Source organism: Lasioglossum baleicum, chromosome 16 (genome assembly GCF_051020765.1).
Source record: "Lasioglossum baleicum chromosome 16, iyLasBale1, whole genome shotgun sequence".
Taxonomy (NCBI): domain Eukaryota; kingdom Metazoa; phylum Arthropoda; class Insecta; order Hymenoptera; family Halictidae; genus Lasioglossum; species Lasioglossum baleicum.
The window spans coordinates 7,397,306-7,421,195 of NC_134944.1; the positions used below are offsets into that span (position 1 = coordinate 7,397,306).

Sequence of the window (23,890 nt, forward strand, 5' to 3'; positions counted from 1 at the left end):
CTCGCGTGCTCGATCGCTCTTGCTCCGGCAGCTTCTTTCCCGCCGCGCTTCTGACTTCGCCGCTTTCCTGGGAAATTCGTTTCGTCTACTGGCCATTTAGATAAATCGATTTTCGATCTTGCCTCGACGCACCTGACTTCTTCGATCGTACTCGGACAGGTGCGGAATCGTCCTCGAAATTTGTCCGCTTCGACAGTGAACATTTAGTGACAATGCAGGGACACTGGCAACGTTCCTTCTCCCCCAGGAAATTGTGATTATAGACGTGGTGCAAGTCTAAATTTCATCAAATTTTTGCTCGTTACCAAAAATATTTTCGTACGATATTTTTCATCAATCAGACCCGAAGTTTAAACAGATACTAAAAAGAAAACACAAGTTACTTCGCTCTCGTAATTACCGACACAACGGGTCGGGCGAGATCCCGGAAGTTTGTCCAATTCTTGAAACTGATCTTTCAATTCCAGAGTATTTCATTTTCGCACCTCTCATTTGTCGCAATAATTCATCACCAGACTGCGGATGTTTGTGCAAAATAAAAAATGTCTGCATCGATTGCCAAGACACAGAAGCTAAATAAACATTTCTCTCTTCTTCTAATTATTTTATTCAACTGGAATTAATACGTGGATGTTCTTAAATTTTCGAAATATGTCTACTGCTTGAAATTGTGTATACCAATTTTGGTCACAAATGCATAAAATACGCAGTCTGCTCATCGCAATTCGATTTATTATTGCAACGACCGATCGGTAAGAGAATCAAATGCTTTCAAAATAAGAGATCGGGTGCGGAGCACAAGTAATTGAGTCTCGGATAAAAATATTTCGGTACCCCGTACTTGGAACCCAGAGGCATGTTTGTAACAATCTCCGACGTTTAACATTTGCTTAGCGATATCTGTACATCTTGGAAGGTGCTGCTTGTGTTCGCATTAGCCGGCTTATTCATTTGATTGAATCGCTAGAAATTGGATAATTGTACGACGATGATGTCGACCGGTCCTCTCGGGCAGCTTCGGGAGGGGTGATACCCTACGGAGAATCGCCTAAGCAGCCGGTGCGGTTGGTTTACTGGTTTCCCGAGTCTATTCGTATATAGTTGGCCCGCAGAACTAGCCCGTCAGCGAGGAGGAGCGATCGGTCTCTCGGGCGCGTTGTTGAACAACCTCGTGGCTCTCTTTCAGCCGTAGAAACGCTGAGTGGTTACGTCTGCGACGTGCCGTGATAAATTCGGTCGTTGATTCGTTAAGGTTCGTTCGTTCGTCTGGAGCCTGGGCAAACGTGCTGAACGAACGAACGAACCGTCGGACAAACACCGTGGAACGAAATTAGCCTTTCTCTTCTCTCCTCTCTTCTGTGCTCGGTCCCTTCTTGCTTGTCTCCGTGCATTGTCCGGCAGTGTCCCGCCGGTGTCACTAGCTCCGTGGCTATCCCGTCTATCGAACGAATCCAAGTAATCGATCGATCGTGCTCACGCGGTTTGTTTCTCGTTTGCTTAGCAGTGCGCGCGCGACCAGTGTGTCCAACGTGTGTCCGATCGAAACGAAGGAGCGGCGTACCGACTGATCGAAACGGGGCTCTCGTTGCAACCCCCGACGATCCCGCTGAAATATGAGGGTTGCGAGGAGTCGGGACGATCGTCTTCCGACTCTATGTGCCATAGTACGCGACCCACGTACCTCGAAAGTTCACTAAATCGTCGTGGAAGTGCGGACAGAGTGATCGTGCAGGAATCGACTGGAAACGAAAGGGAATAATAAGGGACAGAGAGTGCCGGTTGTTGGTGAATTGTGCGAGAAAGGGCGGTCCCCGATGTACCACGTGGAACCGTGTCGTTTCGTCGAAGCCTGAAGAAGAGACCAAGCAAAAGTTAGGCGAAGATGTCGACGCAGGCATATTACAGGGACAGGCTCGGCTTCGACCCGGTGGACGCCGTCGCGGAGCTGCACCGGGAACAAGGCTTGCAGCGCGGCTACGAGGAGTCGCTGTCCAAGTTCAAAGGTCAGAGCGACGGGTTTTCACACGGATTTACCTGGTGGAGCACGACCACGGAACGCCAGGATAACTGGCGCGCCGCGAACCGGCCCGCAGAACATCGGCCCGGCAGCTCGCAGGGTTTCTGGGGTTGCTGGGCGATGTTCATCGAGGCGCACGGTAGGTGGAGAGTTGGCATGCCGATGCTCTGGACCCTGTCCAACTACACCTTTTTGCCCCTGACCCTATCCCCATCTTCTCCCGGAGACAGTTTTCCCGTCGATTATCCCGATGGCGTTTTAGTTCTCTTTTTACTGGTTCTTCTTTTCTATCACGCAATCGGGCACACGCTTCAGCTTCATCCCTCGGCGTGATCTCGCGTCGCTGTCGCTCGATATCGGTCGAATCTTACACTCCCGCGAGGTCGAAAGTCTGTCGATTCTTTTGTTGTCTTGCGAAGCTCGTGGATATTATTGTGTACGTCGCTTTTTCGTGATTAATACACTCGATCTGTTCATCTTCTCGGTGGCAAATCGCAGAACCACCGGACAGGGAGTGATTCTACATGTAAAAATTCATTGAAAATGGGGAATAACATTTTTTACTCGGAGGTAGTCGAATTAATTTAGCCACTTGAGGCCCCAGTGGACTGAACTGTTTCAATATTTTTTGTCGGAGGAACGTTGCATTTGTTAGAATACATTATTATATCAGATGATTGCATAAGTTCGTGCCCGATTTTCAAATAAAATTCAATGGTTAAATTATAGAGATTGGTTAGGTTAAAATTAAAAAATGGTTATATTTTCTATAATTAGAAAAGAACGAATTAGTAAAGTTGTATCCTTTCAAATTTAACCATTGAATTTTATTTTCAAATCGGGCACAAACTTGTGCAATCATCTAATATTTAATATTACGATATTATATTTAAATGTAGTACAGTTAAGAGCAAAACTGATCACGCACACTTTAAATCGGAATAACTTTTTTATGGATGGACCAAACGACTTCAGTTTCTCTGTATGGCGAGATGAATTTGTTTAGTAAATGACGTCTAAAAAATATATTGGGAAAAATGCATTTCATCGGAATTGTGAGAAACAATAGTAAAAATTTAATAGTAAAAATTCGCTCCGAAAATTTCATTGAAATTGGTTAATTCGTTTACGAGTTATAAACGACCAAAAGTGGTAAAAACGGCAATTTTTCAAGATTTTCGGCCTTACCACTTCTGATCGTTTATAACTCGTAAACCAATTAACCGATTTCAATGAAATTTTCAGAACCTATATAATTTATACGAGTTGACCAAACACATCTCTTAAATTTCCGTTATTGGCTCAGCTAAAAAAGTTGTAAAAATCAATTTTTACGAATTTTTTAGACGTCATTTACTAAACTAATTCATCTAGCCTTACAGACAAATTGAAGTAGTTCGGTCCATTCATAAAAAAGTTATTCTGATTTAAAGTGAATATGCAGGAAGTAGATTCGGTTCGCCACGATCAGACGCTGCAATTCCAAGCTCGATTTTCTCGAAAACGGGCCTCCGGACGAAAAAATGTTATGCCAAATATTCTTCTGATTTTTTTACATAGAATCACCCCCAACTCGGCTACACTACGATTTGCAACTCTGTATTACGTTATAAAACTATAAATCGGTCGGAAAACTTTGAGACTAATTAGACTATTAAAAGAGGACCGAATCGGCTACCAAGCCTTCACGTTGACCTTCACAGTGACCCTTTGGTTTTCACACGATTTCGTCGATCGAGTAACCCACCGTAACACCCACTAACGTTTTGAAGTGTTGTGTGCCTAATACCGATCGGGACCGTAGATCGCCAGGCTTCCCGCCTCCGTAGATCATTCACGCATCTAGATCGTCCTCATCGGAGTCGCTTTCGCTGAACTAACTCGCACGGATTGTTTTCGATCTACACGACAACGGCCACGTGGGTCTGCGTTGTCGCTGGGAATAGAAAATATTGATTCGGTGGTTGTGGTCTATCACAGTAATCGCGCAACCACTAGGTTTTGTGTCGCGTGGTTCGAAAGCGGTGCGAGTTAGCTGCCTTTATGGTGAGGATTGTTTGCACGCGTTGTCGCGTATATGCGACTCGATTATTCGATCCGATTCGGATCACGGAAACGTTTAACGAGCTACGCGCACGTACGCGAGCCGGTGTTGTCGGCTCGCGATCACGAAGAACGCGTCGCGCGATCCATCTATCTCGACGAACGAAACGTTTCCGTTCGACGCCCGTTCCCTCCGAAATTCCAAGCGCCCGAGTGTGTCCTCGTTGTCCCAATTTATCTCCATTATGTTTCGGTATGCCACTCTTCCGAATCGTCGGCCACGATCGCGTCTACGAGAGACGGACCTCCGTCGACTCTCGATTTCTCGTCGCGTCGATCTTTAATCCACTTAACCCCTCCGTCGACCACCGAAATACTCCGGCGACGTTGCTCAAATATTCATTCAACGGAGGTCCGAAACGCAAATAACAAGCGTGAAATCGGATGGTCGATCGCACAGGTTTCGCACCCGAAAATTAACCCTCGCAGAACTCCGTAGTACATACAGTGTACTGCAGAAGAAGGAACAAATTTTTACCGATTTAATTCACCCTTTCTCAGAATAAGGTGGAGCGGGGTAATTCCGTCCTAGTTTTTGCTAAGTTCGACTTTAAACTAATGTATTTTCTGTCTGGTATGTAAAAACTTAACGCTCTTGGTATCGAACTCTTTTGCCACAGTTATTATGTACTGATGAATAACAGTTATTACTAGACTGCGGAACTATATAAAAATTTAAAATGTTTGCATTGATTGTAAGACACAGAGGCTGAATAAAAATTTCATTCTTCCTTTAATTATCTTATTAAGGTGAAACTAATACACTGGTGGCCTTAAGTCTTTTTAATATCTCCACTGTTTGAAATTGTACGTGCCCATTTTTGTCACAAAATCATAAAATCCGCAGTCTAGTTGTATTACTGATGAATTAGTACATATTATGTAGGATTCTAATTTTGCTTGAAAATTATCATTTCGATAGGATAGTGTCAACTAGGACGCACTTGCCCCGAAGATGGGGCAAGTCCGTCTCTGAGAGTTAAAAATGCTTTCGAACCCTGTTTCAAGTGCTGCGGGGCAAGAAAAGAATGATTATCAAGCCTGCTTTAAAATGTTTCTTATTGCATTAAATATATTGTTTAGTTTTATAGTTATCCATTTTTAAACAGACAAGTACTTTTATGCTGAAATATGAAATGGGATACAGTGATATTCAACCAAGTTTAAAAATGCTTTCGAACCTTCTTTCTGATTAGAGAATGATTATCAAGCCTGCTACAAAATGCTTTTTATTGCATTAAATATATTGTTTAGTTTTATAGTTACCCATACAGTACGGACTTACCCCACCGTGATAGTACGGACTTGCCCCGTGTAGTAATATTTACGGGGCAAGATCATCTCAGTGTTTTTCTCAATAAATTAAAAAAAATACAATAAAAACGGTTAATTTAAGGTACACCTACATGAATGTTTGTTGTACTTACCTAAAATAACAACACAGAATATATTAATAACTTGCAAACTATTGCACGATCAGGTTAACCTCAAAGTTGTACGTGTACCTCGCACGTGACTCTTTGGCATTGGTTGATTTAAGCGAGGAAAACACCTTAATTCTTTGGGGGCATCTATGTAGAATAGTTTATACTAATTTATACTACATTAATAAATACAAGCTAGAGAAATTTCGTTCATATTATAATAAAAATAACCAATTAACGGACTTGCCCCACTCGACCTTAAATCAAGTCGTGATAGAATGTACCATTATAGATGAAATGGTGTATACAGTATACGGGTTGAATTATACAGTTTACTGTTAGTCAATTTGGTCTGCAAGAGGGTGAATATGATCTGCGAAATGGTACGTTTGGAGTGCAAACTGAATCGGCAGATTCCGATTGCGAGCCCAGCTGCTCGTTCGCGCTGATAACAGCCTGCAAGCTGTCCGAACAGCAACAGCTGTCCAAGCATACGATGCACAGAGTGACTCCTTTAACACGTCATGGTGGACAACGATCGTCGCTGTGGAATTAGAAATAATTATCATAAAATTGATGCCACTGGATAGAAATTTATTTACAAGTGGCAATTTATCTTTCAAATTGCACATTTCATTCATCTACTCAATTCAGTCGTGAATAGACGGGTTTTTATGCAAAAGAAAAATTGTATTCGTTGCCAGATAGCTACATAGACATTTATTTCTTTTCTTAGTAATTTTATGGCTGTCCCAAAGATGTAATTCCCGAGACAATTTAAAGTAATCTTTTCCTTCGCGAAAAACACGGACCAATCAGAGCGCAGCTGGGCGTTGGCATTGGCCGAGCCGGAACCCGCCCACCGCGCTCCGATTGGCCCGTGGTTTTTCGTTAATAACTCCTTAACAAAGCCGCATACAGTATTTTCGTAAAGGAAAAGGTTATTTCAAATCATCTCGGTAATAGCCTCTTTCAAGGAAGTACATTTTCGGACCGCCCTATAACACGATTTTCAAATGCTTTAATTTCACAGACGCATAAAATCCGCAGTCTAAATAAATAATGTATAATTGAATTTTGTCTTTTGGCATTTAAAAATTGTTTAAACATGTTGTCAGGATTTTAAAGTCGTGGGATTGTGTAACAGCAGTGGGATGAACGAGTATCGCAAACAGGCGAAAGTGTCTCCTTTCGAAAAGCAAGTCACAGGCAACGGTATATACCGTAGCGTTTGTTGGCCGGTAGCCTAGATGGAATCGGTTAATCGGTTGTAATTAATTGCCGTTTCGGAGAACGAGCGCCTCCTACTCGATTAATTTCGATCGCGTCGTCGAACCTAATATCTCGGCCGTATCTCGGGCTTCCATCGACGTCCGGGAGCGTGTAATCCTTCGCTGGGACGATCGCGAGCGATCGCGAGCCTAAGCAATCCGACTGGAAAGCGGATTTTCTCGCTTCCCGCTGTTCTAGAGCCTAGATTATATTAGATGCACCTATCAACCCTTTGCACTCGGCTGTTTCCTCTAGGGAGACGCCGTTAATCTTTTCAGCAACTCCCTTTGGAACATCAAGAGACCGACGATCATGCTATGTGCTTGTAAGTTCACTGAACCTACCGACCAGTAAAAGTTCATTGTAATTCATTATAATTAGACTGCGGCTCTTTATGCATTTATAGCAAAATTGAGAAGATGAAATTCAAAATTGTTGACAAATTTTCAAAATTGAAGATGTCAATATATTCTATTTTTTTTATTCATGATGTCAATATATTCTATTTTTTTATTCATGATGTCAATATATGATTTCTTCTCTATTAAAATCAGTAAGGGGAGAAATAACATTCAATTTAGTTTCTAGTTCTTGCAATCGATGCAAACAATTCTTATTTTGCACTAAGATCCGCAGTCTAATTATAATTGTTCATTCTAATTAGACTGGATTTGATGCATTCATTTACTTGACTGCGGATCTCCATGCATTTATGAAGAAATTGGTTGGATGAAATATAAAATAGGAAAAGATTGAAAAAATTCAAGAATGTTGTTTTTAATGGAACCAAATCGTTAAGGGATGAAATCAATTTTTACGTTGCTTCTGCGTCCCATAATCAATGCAAAACATTTTTATTTTGCATAACGATCCGCAGTCTATTCATCACAAATGTAAAATAAGAAAATGTTGATATATTATTCTATTGTCATAGGTTCAGTGTTCAGATTTACCTGATTATTCGTCGTGAATAATGACTAGACGGCGGATTTCTTGCAATTATGACAATGGGCGGGTTTTGATGACTCGGGTCAGGTTGGAACCCGAAAATCTATGAAATGGTTATTATAATTAACCTCGAAATAAATACGTGGAAATTTCGGGTACCCATGAATCACGAATTTTTAGGTCCCCTATCCGAACCTTGGGAAAGTACTCGACTTGAACCCGATTTTCTGGGTACCCGCCAATCCCTACTAACTGGGGCTGTTACTATCCTTCGAAGATCGAAGATTTCGAAGCTTTGAAGCTTCGATTTCAGAAACTTCGAAGGTGATGAGAATCGCAGTTGATGGGAAACAAAGCTTCGATTCGTTCAATTCGTTTCCAGTTAACGGATAAGAGGCGAAAAAAGTTGAATCTTTGCGAATGAACACGCTTATTTTCTAAAATGCGTTACAATTTACAATGTAAGCGTCGGCGATGCGAAAGTTTGGACGTAGCTATTCACAATTTCGCATCGCTAGGACCGCCACGGGTAGCGATACACGCGGCCGGATTGAGGGTGTGCAAGCCTTCGAAAACATCGAAGACTTCGTTGCTTCGAATCTTCGAAGTTCCCTTCGTTGCTTCGAATCTTCGAAGTTCTCTTCGTTGCTTCGAATCTTCGAAGTTCTCTTCGTTGCTTCGAATCTTCGAAGTTCTCTTCGTTGCTTCGAATCTTCGAAGTTCTCTTCGTTGCTTCGAATCCTACGAATCGTCGAATCTTCGAATCCTACGAATCCTACGAATCTTCGAATCCTACGAATCGTCGAATCCTCGAATCCTACGAATCCTACGAATCCTACGAATCGTCGAATCCTCGAATCCTACGAATCTTCGAATCCTACGAATCCTCGAATCCTACGAATCTTCGAATCCTACGAATCTTCGAATCCTACGAATCGTCGAATCCTACGAATCCTCGAATCCTACGAATCCTCGAATCCTACGAATCCTCGAATCCTACGCATCTACGAATCCTCGAATTCTACGAATCCTCGAATCCTACGAATCCTCGAATCCTTTGAATCTTCGAATCCTTTGAATCCTTCGAATTTTCGAAGAGTCGAAGCTTCGGAAATGTAACAGCCCTACTACTAATCCGATAGCGAAGAATGGCGTTTGTAGCGTAGTTCGGAGGCTCGTGCGAAGGTTGCAGAAAATTTGGGGGCCGACTGGTAGATCGACGGGTATACATAGTCGGTGTGCATTGGCAATTAACAGGTCTGATTCGTCAAAGTTTGAGCGCGCACGTTTGCTTGTTCGACTGCTCCTTTCCCTGTCCGTGCAGCCTACGTATCAACACACCACCTATCTGCCTACCGGGCTGCCTACCCATCTACCTACTTACCTACCAATCCGACCACCTACCTGTCCGTCTGCCTGTCCGTCTATCCGGCTGCTTGACTGCCTGCTTGCCTGATGCCTGACGCCTGACGTCCGACGCCAGTTCTAGGGCCTACGTAGGCGATTGTCGTTTTCCCATCGTCGCGAACTATCAAACCCTCTCACTCTCTTTCTCTATCTCTATCTCTCGCGACGTTGAGAACCGTGGAAATCGAGAGTTCGATATTTTTCTCGATCGGGTTGGGGTGTTTGTTGACTTCCACTGGCATATCCGAACGCGTCCACTAACCGACCGCCACCGTTTTCTGATTGCAGACGAGCGAGACGCGATCCAGAAGAAAACATTTACCAAATGGGTGAACAAACATCTGAAAAAGGTAAGCTCCACTGTACGGTCGCCGCGGTGAGAATGCCTCGGAACGGCTCGAAACGCTGGATCGAGAGCGCGCGAACACTTCAGGCGTTCGATTATTCTCGATTCTATCGTGTATCGGTGACCCACACAAGGGAAGGACCCCAAGTGTCCGACTTCGACTTTGATAATTTTTTGTGAGATAATGGTACATGGATCCCTAATTATGTATGCAAAATATTAGGCGTAGTTACTCAACCGTTTTAAAGATATAAACAATTAAAGTTAAAGCTTGTTGAGCTGTAGTTTTCGAAGTTCCATTAACCGTGTAAGCAGGTTAAGTTCAATTGTTTATATCTTTAAAACTATCGAGTAACTACACCTAATATTTTGCATGCATAATTAGGGATCCATATACATAGCATCATCTCACAAAAAATTATCAAAATCGCAGTCGGACGCTTGGGGTCATTCCCTTGTTAGAAGATAAGAGAGGATAAGACAATCATTATCGTGAACGCTTCCACTATAAGTATTTATATAATTATAGAATTTATACGTATCAATCTCTCATTTTCTGTCGCAGGTCCAATGTACTCATACCTTAACACATTTACCTACCGATGATTATTCCATAATTGTTGAAAGTCGCGGTTCATGACCGAGGATTTTTTAAAAGAATCCTTCATGTTCCTCAATAACAAAATCCAGTAGTTTCCTTCGGGATTGTTGTGTAAAAGAAGATTTTCAAGCTGTCATTTGGTGCAGCACAATTATTGAAAAGCTTATTAATAGGCTACCGGCAGATAAAGTGTTAAGAAACGAGGGTTACAGATGAGCCACGAGCTTTTATTACGAATCGGCAGTCAAAGAGTCGCCAGCTGTAGATCAGCGTGGTATTTCCCTGAGACTCCAGTGGTTTCGAACGGTGTGTGGTCCGACGGTCGGGGGTGCAGCGAGTTACGACGTCGAGCTCCGTCCGTTTAACACGGATCAGCGTTTACTCGGTCGTAATCCATCGTTGAAGTATGATATCCGCTAGGGGCGAATCGGGTTGAGCGAGTTACGGCGTTGTTCCGCGAAGTCCGCGTTAGCGGCGGCCCTTCCTTCGAAATATCGAGCGAGACTAATTTTAGACCGACCTTAGACGGACGGCCAGGAGGCCACGGTAAGTCGAATCGAATCGCAACGAGGCGAGGCGAGAGAGTATCGAAACACCTGATAGGTGCGAGCGCAACGGTGCGCAACGCCCGGGACAACCAGCTGTTTCGTAACCGTGCTGCTGTGTATCCAACTCTCCGCACTTCGATACGATACAACGAACACCTTCCATCAACCCTGTTCTACAGGTATACACGCGTGGGTGGGCGTGAACATGTGCAGACGTGTGCATGTAGGACGACCGCGTGGGCAGAGTGTGTCCAGCTCCCTTCCAGGTGAGGGTATTTCACGCGCGGCTATAGAAGGCAACGCGACGAGGAAACCGAGTGGGTGAGAATCGAGGAAATCGACGAGATCGAGCCCAAACACATCCGCAACCTGTTCCAACGCTTGTTCTGGATAAGTGGCGCGGCCGAGCCAAGTGGTTACGCACTTTGGGTCCGCGAACGTTCACGCACACCTAGCAAACTGCTGGAACTGCTGAGTAAAAGGGTGCTTCTTGCGCCTCCGCAATCCGTTATGACGTTCTACAATCGGTCTTGGAGGATTTGCTATTTTTCCTAGAGGTACTGCCATTTTGCTGGGAGGTCCCACAATTTTTTTCGGGGGCCTACGATTTTTCTTCGAGGCCCTACAATTTTTCTTTGGAGGCTCTCCAATTTTTCTCGGCGGTCCTACAATTTTCCTCGGTGATCCTACAATTTTTCTTGGAGGCTCTATAATTTTTCTCGGGGTTCCTACAATTTTTTTTGGAGATTGCAATTTTTCTCGGCGATGCTACAATTTTCCTCTGAGATCCTACAATTTTTCTTGATGGATCTCTCATTTTTTTAGGGATTGCAATTTTTCTCGGAGGTTTTATGAATTTCCTTCGAGGTCCTGTGCTTTCCCTTCGAGGTCCTATGATTTTCCATCGAGGTTCTATAGTTTCTCTTCGAGGTCCTACGATTTTCCTTCGAGGTCCTACGGTTTTCTTTTGAGGTCCTACGATTTTCTTTTGAGGTCCTACGATTTTGCTTCGAGGTCCTACGATTTCCTTCGAGGTCCTATGATTTTTCTTCGAGGTCCTGTGATTTTCCTTCGAGGTCCTACGATTTTCCTTCGAGGTCCTACGGTTTTCCTTCGAGGTCCTACGGTTTTCCTTCGAGGTCCTACGGTTTTCTTTTAAGGTCCTACGATTTTGCTTCGAGGTCCTACGATTTCCTTCGAGGTCCTGTGATTTTTCTTCGAGGTCCTGTGATTTTCCTTCGAGGTCCTACAATTTTCCTTCGAGGTCCTACAATTTTCGTTCAAGGTCCTACAATTTTTCTTGGAGGCTCTGCATTTTTTTATGAAGTCTGCAATTTATCTCGGAGGTCCTGATTTTTCTTGGAGGTCCTACAAGTTTTTTTGGCGACCTGCAATTTTTCCCAGAGGCTCTACAATGTTTAAGAAATACATTGTACAATCAATTTAGTAGCAAATTCTGACCTAAAATAGAGAGGAAACAGGTTAGACCGCGAAGGGTCAAGACGGTGGGCTGTATTCATCGACTCGGTGCAGCAGTTTCTCCCGTAGAATTTCTGTGATTCCGTTATCTGGATCGTCCTAACGTAAGTCATCGCCCCGCGTTTCGAACGACGCCGACGCACAACGTGACGAGTGTGGGTTTTCGGGAGCGACGGCGTTGATTCCCCTTTAGTTCCCCGTTGGTAGGTTGTGAGATCGATTAACAAGATTCCGAGTATCGCTACCGAACAACCGTCGCCACTGTTCTGCGTTGGGGTCGGCCGTCGAGCATACGCAAGACGGAAAAAACGACAGCGTTGATGCCAGTGACGATTTGGACGCCGACGAAACTCGTCGCGTCCTCTTTGCTCTCTGTTCTCTTTATCTATCTACAATCTACGATGACGAAGAGAACGGACGTCGACGACACGGCGCGCGACCGCGAACAATTCTCGCAACTCGAGACGCGTTAGCCTTGATCCTTCAACGAACTCCAACGAAACTGTTCGTCGGTTTGCGCCGATGACGCGGCTCCTGCTTCCGTTTTCGGAATCGGAATATCAAGCCAGGCTAGCGACACGATCGATGGATCATCTCGCGACACCGGGAGTAACGAGAAATAGAAGAGCGCGCGCACCGGTGCTCGTCGATCAGAGCCCGGGATAAATTCTCCGCGAGGCTTTCTCGTTACTCGACAACCAGTATGCCGTATGCAGAGGAGTAACCGGGGAGAAAGGAAAGACGGAACGAGAGTGAGAGAGGAAAGGAGAGAAAGAGAGAGAGGCGAGGCTGAAGCGGTTCGTAAGCGGCGCGAGCATAACTCGAATGGCATTTCGAGGGTTATCGAGGCTCATTTTCTTCCTGTGTTAGTCGTCGCGCGCCGTTTCGAGCGGCGCCTATCGAGACCGCATTACTCACCCCTTACTCACGCTCGCCGCCTCCGCTATCTACCCTCTTTCGCTCTTCGAAACGTTCTTCCGCGTTCTCTGACCCAGTGCACAAGCTTTTCCCGAAGAAATTTCTGCTTTCAACGCCTCTCGGCCCTCCGGAGCACTTTTGCCCTTTGTTTGTAGGGTGGGCGTGTTCTGTCGTAAGTGGGCGTGGATTCGCAGCTCCCAAGAACCTATTTCTGTGCTAAATCGGGCGATCTCTGCATATTCCTACTCTGGACTTTTATAGTCAAAATCTAGCTTCGATGATGAACGTCTACTCTTCCTCTTCAGTAGGCGTGGTCTTTCTCTCAGTGGGCGTGTCGTCATAACTATCTTGGATTCAATATTCTCTATAAATTTAGCTCCAGAGACTCTTGCTATTCTCTCTCCGCATAATAGGTGTGGCGCCCGACTGGGCGTGGCTCCCTGACTTCCAATTTCGTCAAATTCAGGGCAATTTTCATAAAACCAATCTCTCTCTGCGTAATGGGCGTGGCCCGATGGCTCTCAGATTCCTTCAACTCGGTGAACTTTTCGTCCACGCCCTGCCAAAATTCCGCATCTCCTATTCTTCTACAATCCTTGTGTTCTCGCTTTCTATGCAGAACAGGCGTGCCCAGTCTCAAGTGGGCGTGTTCCCCGTCGGCCTCGATTTCCCTGGGGCCGGAGCAACGCCCAACGGGGCAATTCGTGCGTCGGCAAGCTCGTTTTCGTTTTCTCTTTCGGCGTTGGTGTTGCACACGCGACGCGACTGCGAGCTCGGACTCGGTCCTCTCCGGTAATGGATTCCAGGGGAAATACGGCGAACGGTACTGCGTGCTTGCTTGTCGCCCGGTACTGGTTCTGCGCGGCTGGCTGGCTGCCTACCTGTTCGATTCCGCGCTCACGCGCGCCCACCTTTCCTCTCGTAACTCTGACCTTATTCGGAAACGTTCTCCTGCGGACGACGTTCCCGATTTACCACCTCTTGCCCGGTAAGTAGGTGGCCAGGTAGGCAGTTAGGCGTGCGACAGCTAGCCAACCAGTCAGCCAGTCAGTCAGTCAGTCAGTCAGTCAGTTAACCAGCCGGTCTCTGGAGATGTTGCATAGCAGGGTGGGGAAAAACTGACAGCGATCGCTCGAGAGTGAGTGCATGGTTGGGCATGACGCATCGCCGCCATTGCGTAACGTCCGTGCCAGGAAATGGTCCGCTGAAGTAACATAGAGACGTCCGTGGATTCCATTCTGTTGAATAAAGACGTCCCGCCGCCCAACCGACCAACCGACGATTTTCGACCGTTGATGGATCGCGGGTACACGGCTCGAGGCGGTGATCTATGAGCCACACCGAAAACAGACACACGCGTGGACGGCCTCCCGAGAATTTAGAGAGCTTCTTGTTGCCGTTTCCTGGCCAGGGCCTTGCGCTATGAACACGTTGGGCATCGAGAACACTGGCATCCTCCGTATATCCTGCTCCCTCTCTATTGAGTGCCCCGAGGGGGCGTGGCTTTGTGGCCCTCCATCGGAGCCAAGGCCAATGTTGGATGATCTCTGCTTAAATTCTACATCCTGCACAAATCTGCTCTGGACTTTGACGTTGCCAGAACAGTGCTCTGTAGGGCAATTTTCCTGTAGCTTAAATGCTGTATTCCGTAAAAATCTAGCTCCTCCCTGTGTAGGCGTTCCCCTGCTCTGGATTTTGACGGAGTCAAGCCGCGTAGGGCATCTTTCTCCCGATTAGATTCTATATCCCTCCAAAATTTAGCTCCTCCCTGTGTAAGCGTTTCCCTGCCTTGGATTTTGACGGGGCCAAGCCAGTGCTCCATAGGGCATTCTCTGCCCCGTTAAGATTCCACACCCTCTAAAAATCCAGCTCCTCCTATTATACGCGTTCCTCTGCCTCTAATGCCAACGGAGCCAGATCAGTGCACCGTAGGGCAATCCGCAGCCGGTCGCAGCTCATTAGGCTCGCGAAGAATCTAACGAGGTCCGCGAGAAGTTTACGATCACCATAAATGCATAAAATCCTTAAAGCGAGTTACGTCATTGTATGCTCTGGGATCCGTGACGAGTCGGACTCGTCGCCGACGTGTGCACGGGGCTAATTACCTGGGTACTCTGGGTGAGTAATCAGGTATTCCGGGTAGCCAATGACTGCGCACCAAAATTAGCCGTCGAGAGAGAGCCCGATTGCTCAACACCGACAGGCGGGGCGCTGCAAAACCGATTGATCATAGGAAACCGTTCGAAACCATTCACTTTTTCGACCGCCATTCACAAGCGGCGCGCGAGACAGCCATTTCTGCGCTCGATCGATCATGGCGGCTACGCGAGATTTCGAGCCGACGATCATCGGTCGTTGTCCCGAGCCGGGCAAAAACATACCGTGACGCCGTGTATTCGATCTCTGTTTCTACTCGGCCGTTTTTACTTTCGTTTCGCTTTTACTCTCTTTTGCTCGTCCGACGCCGCAACGCCCGGAGAGAGAGAGAGAGAGAGACCGATTGAAAGAGGAATAGTAGCATCCCGGCTCTCGGCCCCGGCTCGCGACAACGCGCCGATTGTTCCTCTCCGAGGAATTCTCTGATTACATAAGATACATTACGAGATGAAGACCCCGACCGAGTCGTGGTTGTTCTGTACATGTTCTGTTTTTGTCCCCGCACGCTTGCCGCAGCACTGGAAGTACGTCAAGGTATGGATCCAGCAGTGTTCGCATCCGGTTCCTGCATTAATTAGGACGAGTGGTCCGCGAATTAGATCGTAGCCTGATTCTTTCTCGAAAGACTAGTCCCGTTTAGGTCATCGGACGCTTCTGCCGAATTTCGAGCCCCATATTGACTACAAAATGAAGTGAACACCCTTTACAAATTGGGCCTAACCTCTTCAGTTTTCGAAAATGATGTCCTGGATGAAAAATGGGTTGATACGCTAGGTTTAGTGTCAAAGAGTGTTCACTTAATTCTGTGCCCGATTGTATAATATAGAAAACAAGTCATTGTTTAGACCAGGCCTGGGGCAACATCTTTCCTACTGTCGTTTCACTACCCCCACCACCAGTGTACCGGTTCCCCCACTATTAACCCTTTGCACTCCGTTGTCGCCGATAATACGACATTCGAAATATGAACTTAAAACATAAAATTCTCATTTTGTTGAGGATTTATAAACTTGAACTTGTTTTATATAATGTAGCTGAGGAATAAATATTTCGTTTTATTGCAGCAACCGTATTTTTTAAATATATATACACTTGTAACTAATATAGTGCTGGAGTTGTTGGAGTACTATATGAGTAACTAGGCTGGAGTGCAAAGGGTTAACTATTCGGTTAGGTAAAGGTTAATTATTTTAGTAGCTCGCGTTACTGTGTGGTGGAGAAGAGTCATCCGTGGCTAGCGAGCCGCAAGTTGCCCAGACCTGGATTTTAACGGAGCTAGGTCAGTGCCCCATAGGGCAATTTCCCTCTAGCCTAAATGCCATATTCCCCAAAAATCTAGCTCCTGCCTGTGTAGACGTTTCCTTGCCCCGGATTTTGACGGGGCTAGAACAGTGCTCGAATTTAACACTAAATTTACCACCACCGATCAAATGACCGGTTCTAGATTTTTTATTTCACAATTAAATAAATTTAGCAGAGGAGTAGCCTTATTTTTATGAAGCTACTAATATTTAGCCCTGTATGGGCCCGCTTTAGACTATGATAATCTTCCTGAGAGGGCTGAAGCGACCGATGACGACGAAAGCGTCTCTTAGAATTGCATGGTTCAAGGACCACTCGTCCACACGACCGACGGTAGTGGATCACGGAACCTCCTGGCAGAGAGTGCAGTCGAATCGCGACTCTCTGCTAGCCGTAGTACCTGTCTACAGTAAATCCTCTATAAACGCAAAAAGGCTGTACACGATAACCGCAAAAATATATCCCCTCCACTGTGGTAATCTGACCTCGGCTCGCGTATATGTAACACCAATATTTAATCTCCTTTATTTTTCATTATTTTTTTATGGAACTTTCAGCAACATATTCCTGGCATTTTTCTGATGCAAAATGATACCAAACACGATATAATTTCAACTGTATTTAGTGGTGTAATTGACGATAAACGTTTCGGGCGCAAGGAAGGACAGCGTATGGGAAAGAAAGAGACGCGGAGAGTCGCAGTCGCTTCCTTCTCTACGCTCGGCTCGGCCTTTGAAGCTCAAAAAGATAGTGTCCGTCTACGAATTTTGCAAAGGTACCTCCCCGAGGCTTTTGCGTTTATAGAGGATTTACTGTAGTTAGCATGGCGGTTATAGGATTTGGGCGAGCCACTACTCTCGGTCGCGGACCGAAAAACGGAGGCACGCGGAAAACGAACCGATACATCCGCTGGTCGATATAAATATGTATATCGATTTCTCAATCGACGTTTTTTTCAGACTTACACGTGTCTGCACGTGTGCGTCCTTGTGAACAACCAGCCATGCTGTTCCCCCACTGTAAGTCCACGGCAGGTGTCGCTGTCGACCCGTTTTGCCGATATTACCAGGAATTTTACGCATGCACCGAGACCACCGTGTGTGTCCTAGTTTGCCGACCGAGTCACAAGTAATTCCTTCCCGATCCTCCATCCTTTGTCCGCGAGCGGATCCTTGAACGCGAAAGGAATCCAATCGCGATCTCTCCGTCTTCTTCGAACTATCGCATTCTCGACATTGCAATTTTCCTTATACAGTCCCTCACTTTTAGAAGGACGACGATCTTTTTAAGATTGATTAATTTTAAGCACCGAGTTCGAAACGCATTGAAAGCAGAATAAATTGACACGGGTCCACAGAACGTACTTTTTACAATTTTCAATACAGGACCACACAGGAAAATTGCGAACACAACTTTTAGTATTTTATTCTGTAATTCCGACTTCTTCAAAAAAATTATGCCTACTTTATGTAGTCAACTAATTGTTCAGTGGTCGAAAGAAGAATTTTTTAAGATTAAGAAGTTTTTAGCATCGACCTCGAGACGCGTCGAAAGCCGCGTCACAGAAAAATAGCTTCCAGCACGACCGCAGCTTAAATCGGTAATTGCTCGGGGCGAATTACCCGGTCACCTCACGATTCCGGCTTATCTCGTTGGGAACGCATTTAAAGTTTAACGGGCGGTTTGACGCTCGTGGATTCCGCGGCGTTCGCACGTGACGCGCCGAAGAACACGTTTATTTCCGCGTAGCACGCGATATCGCCAGCTCCGAAATACTCTCGCATACCTGGCCACAGCTCTCCCTGTATCCTGTAGTCTCTCCTCTCTCTCTCTCTCTGCACGTTTCACGAGTTTGCCTGCTCTCACCTGCATCCTCCGTTAGTTCGCTGGGAAGAGCCGAATGCCTCCAATTTTAATGGAACTCGCGCACGGTACAGACCATGAAAGAACGTTTCAACATGTATACACTACTGTGCGAAAGAAAGAAGCATCCAGTATAATTGTAAGACATAATGACAAACAATATCTTCATGTAGAAATTACAGGGACCATAACTGTTACAACCAAAAAGAAAAACAGTCATAGAATAACAAGTATTTCATCGACTAAAATCGTAATGGTTACAAATAAGGATTGTAAGTAACTGAACATTTGTTCTCTTTGTGGTAAATGTTGTTGAGATAAATTTATTTCGATCGCTGATAACAGTTATTCGATGGGAGAAGTTTCTTTCGATCGCTCATAACAGTTATTAATGAAGGAAATTTGTGTAATAGTTATTATTAAATAGTACAACTTTCAAATGGTAGACAATCAGTTATTTCATAAAATTTTTATTCGCAAAAGTAATTGCTACAATCAAGATTTAAGGTGACAATCAAAAACAGATTTTGTGTTGTTCTTGTGGTCTGTTGATTCGTCTTGTTGTACGAAACCTTCTCAATGAATTTCACAGGCTTGCTTCATCTGAAGAAGTATAGACAACTCCATAATTAAATGAGCAACCAAAATTAATTTTCTCATCAATAAATTATTAGGAGCAAGTGAAAAGAAATATTCGATCATCGATAACTTTTATGAACGGTCGAAATGAACTTCTCCCATCGATAACAGTTATCGAGGAGGAACCAATTTTTTGAATAACTGTTACATTATATAACCAAAAAGTATAAAAATCGATATTTTTTAATCATTCTGTCTTTTAATTTTTTTCTTTATATTTTGTGTAGATTATCTTCAATTTCAATAATAATCAACTTTGTATCAACGATCTTTATCGTAGAAAATTTTAGAATAACTGTTATTTCTGGTCCCTGAGAAATTTGTATTGTACAATGATTGATTTATTGCATTTGATTTAAAGTATCAATCCATATTAAATTACTGTGTTCTTAATTGATTTTCTACGCTTTTCTATTAAAAATGGCCGGGTGCTTCTTCCTTCTGCACAGTAGTGTATATTTTTTCGCAGAGGGTGAAAACAGCCCCTTGAAAGGGTTGCAAGCTCTCCGAATAAATCCAGTTCTGCGTTCAATACGAGTTCCCTTAAAAATTCTGAAGAGCTCTTCGGCTTCTCACTATCCTCCTGTCTCAGTGTCTCTGTGTGTGTGTGTGTAGTGTGTACATGTAACTTTTACGTTGTAGATGTAATTCCCGAATTGTCGCAGAGAGACAAAACGTGTACATTTTTGGTAAAGAGATTGTTCCTTTCGATCGAACGAGTCGGAATTGAATTAGCCAGCTCTCTGACCCGTGAAATCGTTGTTACAGGCCAGCAGACATGTCGGAGATTTGTTCGAAGACCTGCGGGACGGGCACAACCTCATTTCCCTGCTGGAGGTTCTCTCGGGCGAGCATCTCGTAAGTGTTCCGCAACCTTGCATTCACGTTGCATACACAGCGTACCGTATTGCCGTGCACTATACTCGGTGATATACTGTATTCCGGTCATGCCCGGAGACTTGGCAATGCTTTCGCTGAACCCTCACTGCTTGGGGGAGGCTGCTCGTTATGTAACCGAGGGGGTGGGGCCCACTTGACCTCGATTAAAAACTCGTCGATGGATTCGTTATTACTCCCGGTACCTGCCGGCATTTACTAGAAGCTCTCGCGCCCTTCGCAATCTCCTTATCATCGAGTTAGGGAGTGATTAACTCTAAACCTATCACGCATAATTATTGAAATTGTAAAGATGCTTTCGTGGTAAACGATTAAATAACTGTATTTAGTAGAGCAATATTACATTGGGTCGGCAAGAAAGCAATTTCGGTATTCTAAGATGAAATACAGCCTTAATATTGCTTACCTTCCTTGTTCGAAAGTTTTATTAAATGCAACGTACCCAATTTTGAATTATTAAAACAGTTTAGCCGAAGAAAGTCACAGATTCTCTGAAAATTATACATTCTACTATGACTTTAAACAACGAAGTGTATAACATTAATTTGACTGTTTTTTTGTTAATGAACGAACATTGTTAATGAATAAGATATTTTCCCTTTTGTTCGATGATCTTTTTCGGAAAAGAATAAATGAGAAAATATTCTATTGATTAAAGTTCATCGTTTGAATAAAAAAATTCGGTTTTATTTCACCATAAGATACCGAAATTATTTTTTTGCCAACCGAATAATATGAACCGCACGAAGTTCAATTAAATTTGATCTTACTTGATTATTTTTACGAAGCAACGTGTACCCCGGCTACTTGGAAAGCTCGGTAGGTGTAGTGTTAATCGCGGATAGCTCGGATTTCATTCGAGGAAATCGGACCAAGTAGAATCACGGGTGTAATCGAACACTATTTAATGACGAAAATAATTTATCTTGAAAACGAAGGGGAGATAACATTTCAGCTTGCCACTCGCGTTCACTGGATTCTTTTCGTGAAGCGAGGGTTGTACGCGTCGCCAGATGAGGGGAGGGAGCACGTACACCATGGAAGGGGAAGGTAGAGAGTGGGGGGACAAATCTTAAATACAATTAATCCGGAAACTATATCAATGTGTCTAATATTTTGCGTGTAATCCTACATTAACAATTATTCCTACAAATCTTCATGCAAAATAAAAATTTCTCCAGTCAATTCTGAAAAACTAAAATTATATAAAAATACGTGTTACATAATATTACTAGGAAAATTTGTCTAGTATCTTTTCACAGTTCTGTATTTGACCAATATGGCATAAAATCCGCAATCGAACAATTACTAAAAAAATGAAAACGTATATCGGAGGGTTTCGAAGATAATTGAACAGTCTAAATGTTTAACGTTTTACCGAGATTAACTGTGTCTTGTTTTTAGCCGCGGGAAAGAGGTCGGATGCGTTTCCACATGCTGCAGAACGTGCAAATGGCCCTTGACTTTCTTCGATACAAGAAGATCAAGCTGGTGAATATCCGCGCGGAGGATATCGTCGACGGTAATCCGAAGCTGACCCTCGGCTTGATATGGACCATAATACTGCACTTCCAGGTGAGTATCCTCCACGAATTGACAATAGGAATAAAATCTAGTCGTTCTCCACGGAGCTTAAGCTCGCTCGAGAATGCAATTCTCCTGGCGTGTGCGATGCACTTGTCTCTCGACGCACACAGACTTGGTTCGCCTTTCGAATCGCGATAATTAATTATCGGACGATAAGCGACGATAACGCATCGAGCTTTCCATGCTCTCCCACGCTCTCTCTCACCTACTCTCTGTCTCTCTCATCGACAAAAGCGTTCTCTATGCTCTCGGCGAAACGGAACAAGCGCGATATACCGGCTAATCCCTTGCGCTTTATTTTACAATAATTAATATTGAACTTCCAAAAATGTTGTATTTTCTTGAACGAGCTGATTCCCGAAGTCATTGCAAGTAACTTTTTCCTTTGCGAAAATGTCCTCCGCGGCTTAGTTGAGCAGTTATTAATGAAAAACACGGACCAATTGGGGCGCGGTTACAAGGGGCGGGGTCCAGCTCGCCCAATACGCTCGGAGGGGCGTGTCGTAACCGCGCTCTGATTGTTTTTCGTTAATAACTCCTGAAGGAAGCCATGGATAGCATTTTCGCAAAGGAAAAAGTTACTTCAAATTACCTGAGGAATCACCTCTTTCACTTTTAGGACACCCTGTATATGTATACAGTGTGTCCCACGTAACACTTTTCACGATTTTTCAATTAAGTGCGATAATCTGACAAAAAATATTTTAAACAAAAGTCGATCAGTCTTCGATTGGCTATACATTGCAATGAAAAGAGTTCGAAAATTTTCTTTTTAATTATTGCCAAGGCCACCTTCATCTTTTTAAAATGGTACTTCAAGGTCTTCCGAAGGTCATGGTCACTGTCAAGTCAAAAATACCAAGTGCCATTTTAAAAAATGAAGGTGGCCTCGATAATACTAAAAAAGAAAACTTCTTTTTATTGCAATCGAAAACTGATCAACTTTCGTTTGAAATATTCTTTTATCAGATTATCGCAGGTACTTGAAAAATCGTGAAAAGTGTTATGTGGGACACCCTGTACATATCGACGACAACAAAAATTCACTCTCCGTCTGAAACCTTATTTTTATCGACGCCTTCTGCATACCAGCTTGTTTCTGTTTACGATTAATTCGTTTACTGTTCTAGGCTTTTACTGAAGTCCCTATTTTAATTGTTGGAACGGATGTTCCAAGCTTTAATGGACAAAACTAGATATTGTAAAGAAAAACGACTCAGGTTGCAGACGGAGGGTTAATAACATAAACGTTTAGTGATCGACGGTTGTTTCTAGTGCAAGGGATTCATTTATTCGAAAGATCGCGTGGTCGAAATTTCTTTCTGGAGAAATTGATATATGATCCTGTTACCCATATCGATCACGATGCATCTGTCTAATGATGTATTTTTTGTTTTGTTTCGCGCCGCAGAGCTGGCGACGCAAGGTAAGTTCCCTCCATTTTTACGTAGTGATTCCCAAAAACGTTTCACAGACGGTGAAACGAAGGGAACTCATGATCGAGAAGAATGAGGCCGCGTAGATCTCTTTATCGACCGCGGGAACCGATCGGGCATGGTAGATGGCGCTCGATGGTAGATCGCGATCCATCGGTCCGCTCGTCTGCCCGTGGGTCGTGTCGATTACAAAACGAATCTTAATCATTAGACGTTCTATCCTGACTGAAACACTGCAATTATATTCAGGCTATCAAAGGATTACAACTCTAACAATACAATATAACCCTTCCCTCTAAAAAAAAACACAATTCTTCCGCAAGCTTCAATGAACGTGAAGCACTCGACTGACAATTATAGTACTTACTCATTTCCGTAAATACTCGATAAATACATAATTTAAGTGACAATTGCCTCAAAGTGCAGAGTTCAAACACAGTGGGAAGATTAGAAGAATTTATGAACGCTCGTTAAAATGAGTAACGAAGAAATTCGCCAGATTATGAGGTAATTAATGCAAAGTTTAGACTGTTACCTCACGTGTGAATCGCACCGAATGACAATGATGTCATTCCTTTATCTGGCACGATAACGCATCGGAACAAATACATACTGCAAATTGTCGTAGAACAATGAATACTAAATTTTTCAAACAAACCGCGCCGATTGTTCTCTGGTCTGTTTCGGTTCTAGCATCCTAGAAGTTGGAAGAGTTTTTAGATTTTTCTTTGCTATTCATATTGTTTGAGTGTATTTAATCTATAAGCTAAAATAATAAATGGTAGAAAAAGGTGCTGCGGGTCAGCAGATTTTGATAAAATAATTATTAGTAGTTTCACGTAGCTCTTCAAGGAAATTTCTTTTGTATATACAAAATTGTAAAATAATACAAAAATTAGTGTAAATGTGGTTCGGAACAGAGTTGTGCAGAATTACAATTGAATCA

The 23,890-nt window shown here is 43.9% G+C and overlaps 1 protein-coding gene and 1 long non-coding RNA gene across 32 annotated transcripts in view; both read left to right on the plus strand.

The window, feature by feature from the left end:
• The window catches only part of LOC143217243 (uncharacterized), a 27,804-nt gene extending 26,162 nt beyond the window's left edge, over positions 1 to 1,642 (plus strand). Inside the window, exon 2 of the long non-coding RNA XR_013010755.1 lies at positions 1,502 to 1,642. This is a non-coding gene — a long non-coding RNA (uncharacterized LOC143217243). The remainder of the gene's footprint in view (positions 1 to 1,501) is intronic.
• Positions 1,540 to 23,890, plus strand: part of Shot (dystonin-like protein short stop) — a 97,469-nt gene continuing 75,118 nt past the window's right edge. For 15 of the 31 annotated variants that reach the window (XM_076441179.1, XM_076441186.1, XM_076441194.1 and 12 more), the window contains exons 1-7: positions 1,540 to 2,156; positions 9,460 to 9,521; positions 15,737 to 15,754; positions 17,482 to 17,541; positions 19,793 to 19,882; positions 21,326 to 21,496; positions 22,920 to 22,934. In XM_076441179.1, the coding sequence (XP_076297294.1) occupies positions 1,883 to 2,156; positions 9,460 to 9,521; positions 15,737 to 15,754; positions 17,482 to 17,541; positions 19,793 to 19,882; positions 21,326 to 21,496; positions 22,920 to 22,934 (690 nt within the window). In that variant the 5' untranslated portion in view covers positions 1,540 to 1,882. The remainder of the gene's footprint in view (positions 2,157 to 9,459; positions 9,522 to 15,736; positions 15,755 to 17,481; positions 17,542 to 19,792; positions 19,883 to 21,325; positions 21,497 to 22,919; positions 22,935 to 23,890) is intronic. The other 16 variants (XM_076441207.1, XM_076441208.1, XM_076441209.1 and 13 more) reach the window with 11 other exon arrangements.